This window comes from Conger conger, chromosome 13, assembly GCF_963514075.1.
Source record: "Conger conger chromosome 13, fConCon1.1, whole genome shotgun sequence".
In the NCBI taxonomy this organism is placed as follows: Eukaryota; Metazoa; Chordata; class Actinopteri; order Anguilliformes; family Congridae; genus Conger; species Conger conger.
In genome coordinates, this window is record NC_083772.1 from 12,222,860 (window position 1) to 12,225,601 (window position 2,742).

Below are 2,742 nucleotides of genomic sequence, written 5' to 3' on the forward strand. Positions count from 1 at the left end.
GGAGTAATGAACAGTGTGAGAACCTACCTAGGTGACAATTAGCCCTCACTTCCCTTAATGAGGAGATATTAGGTGAAGACAAAACAGAGATTGAGACTATAATTTATTATGTAATGTATGTCCAATCCTGCTCAACATACTTGAGTTCTTGGGCATTACTTGCTATGGTTGAATAGCCAGAAGACTTCAGCTGCTTTGATGAAACATTCCAGTGTATTGTCTGTCATAATGAAAACTTACCACTGATCTCATCAAGTACAATTAGGACAATTACGCAAATACACATTTTATCAAATCTACATTTGCTACCACACACAATGGGTATTATTACAGGGGGTTTTCAGCAAGTTACTGCCCATTCAACAGCCTGCCATGGTGGTAGCATTTTCCGCTACCAGCTGGTTAGCATGCCAAAGCCATCCAGTCATGTCAAATCAATCAACTCTACTCCCTCCTCACACATTTGCATTAAAAGCACCTTCTCTGTTGGCTGCTCGCCACAGCTCTATTGGTATGTACTAAATGGGCTTATTTATCAATTAATCACAAACTCAGGGCAAAAAAATGATGTTATCCCAGAACTTTCACAATGTGAACATGAAATTGTGTAGAAATGCTGAAGTGCAACTAATTAAGTGTACAAAAGTGAATCACATTCAATCTTGCAAGCAGCTGTTGATCAAAGTTATTTCTGTGGCTCACTAATGGTTCAAAGCATGCATTGTGACAATGCCATCACATTAATTTACCCCTTGGGAAATACAGAACAACAAGTTTTAAAGTGACAAAACAGTTACTCTGAGAATCCCTCTGAGAACTAATAAATGAAAATCTTATGGCAAACAATTATATAAAAGCGACAACTCCTTCTGCAACAAAGCATTAGCCAACTGACATTGACGAGGTAAGTATGCGACGGCTTCATGCAATATGCAATATGATTTTTCTGCATGGAGATTTAGTATCAGGATATTTTTTTAATATAAGATTTTTTAAATGGTTGATTATTAATGTTCCACTAAACATTGTGCTTGGGACCCTAAATACTATTACTTTATAAATGAAGGTCTCTTTTGAACTCAAATGGCATTGAATTATTTTTAACTGAAACATTCTTCTACAAGGTGATAATGTTTCCAATGATATTGATATACTGAGTGTTAGTTACAAGAAATATTCAAAACTGTTCATTATTTCTTTTCTTTTTTTGCTATTTTATGATAACTTAATTCACTGTGTGCATGCATGTTTGCATTTTATTTGTTTTCATAACAAGGTTGCTTCAAGTGCTTTTTTCTCACTACCACCCTGGATGATGCAAAATCTGACAGAGTATCCAGGAAACTCAACATTCAACATGGTCCAAATAACAGCACTGAAAATGTGTCTTCTCATCCCACTTTTTTGCATCTTCCTCTACTTCATTGTCCTGATGCTGCACACCCTGGCATCACACAGGCAGTTCTGGGAGAACCCACGCTACATCCTTTTTGGCTACATGCTGATCAATGATGCCCTGCTGGTGGTGTGCTCCGTCCTGCTTTATGTCTTCTTCAACGCCCAGTTACGCCTTTCCATCATCCTCTGCATGTCCATGATCTTCATCACCACCGTCACCTTCCTCAACACTCCGTTTATTCTGGCGACCATGTCACTTGAGCGCTACGTTGCCATATTCTACCCCCTGCGCCGGCCAGCTGCCTGGCGTGCAGACTGCATTTGGGCCGCCATCCTGCCCACGCTGCTGATCAGCCTGGCGTTCCCCACCATCGAGATGGGCCTGGGGAGGCAGTACCCCGGCTCCAGTGCCTTCACCACCATGGTGCTCTGCAGGAGCAAAGACCTCCACAACTCGCCTCTCATGACACTGGTCAAGGTCTCCCTGTACGGGATGTTCTTTGTGGCGACGGCCCTCACCATCTTCTTCACCTACGGTCGCATCCTGCAGAAGGCGCGGACGATGCGTCGGGACGAGGCGGTGGGCAAGGCCCTGTACACGGTGCTGCTGCACGGGCTGCAGCTCTTGCTCTGCGTCATGTCCTTCACCCAACCTGTCACAGAACAACTCATCGTAGTGCACTCACGGTGGCTCGAGGAGGAGATTCCCTTCTTAAACTATTTCTTTTTCGCCCTGCTACCCCGCTTCCTCAGCCCGCTCATCTACGGGGTACGGGATGAGAGTCTCAGGGCCCATTTGAAGAGGGCCATCCTGTGCTGCTCCCCCAACACTACACCTCAGCAAATGGGTAAACCTCTCAGATCAGTGAAGGCAGGGTAAATTAAACATCCTGAAGGTCCCTACCTGGAGCTCTTTCACAACCGTTCTGTAACATTCTGAGAATTCACTGCTGTGAAGGATTAATATGCACTTGGTTAATGTGCAGTATACTTGTACTTGTAGGATTAAAAAACATTTTAATATACTTGACTTGCATATACGCTCAGTGAGCACTTCATAAGGTAGACCTGTACATCAGCTTGTTAAGGCAAATATTTAATTAGCCAATTATGTGGCAGCAACTAAATGCATAAAAGTATGCAGACATGGTCAAGAGGTTCAGCTGTTTTTCAGAAATGTGATCTAATTAAGCGTTATGGAATGAGAACCCGTGGTATATTGTGGATATTGGCACAGTTAGCAGGGTGGTTCAGCACGACGTGAAGTAGTAGTTTATTGGTTGCGAAGCAATTGTGAATGTTAGCTAGCAATAATGTATCCCCCACTCCACTATTAAAGCAACA

General features: G+C 43.0%; 1 protein-coding gene across 1 annotated transcript; it reads left to right on the forward strand.

Annotated features, from left to right (window-relative positions):
* Positions 1 to 1,315: 1,315 nt before the first annotated feature.
* On the forward strand, positions 1,316 to 2,278 carry LOC133107337 (odorant receptor 131-2-like). Its single transcript, XM_061216327.1, has one exon. It carries the CDS (start codon positions 1,316 to 1,318, stop codon positions 2,276 to 2,278), a length of 963 nt encoding a protein of 320 aa, XP_061072311.1.
* Positions 2,279 to 2,742: the final 464 nt, after the last annotated feature.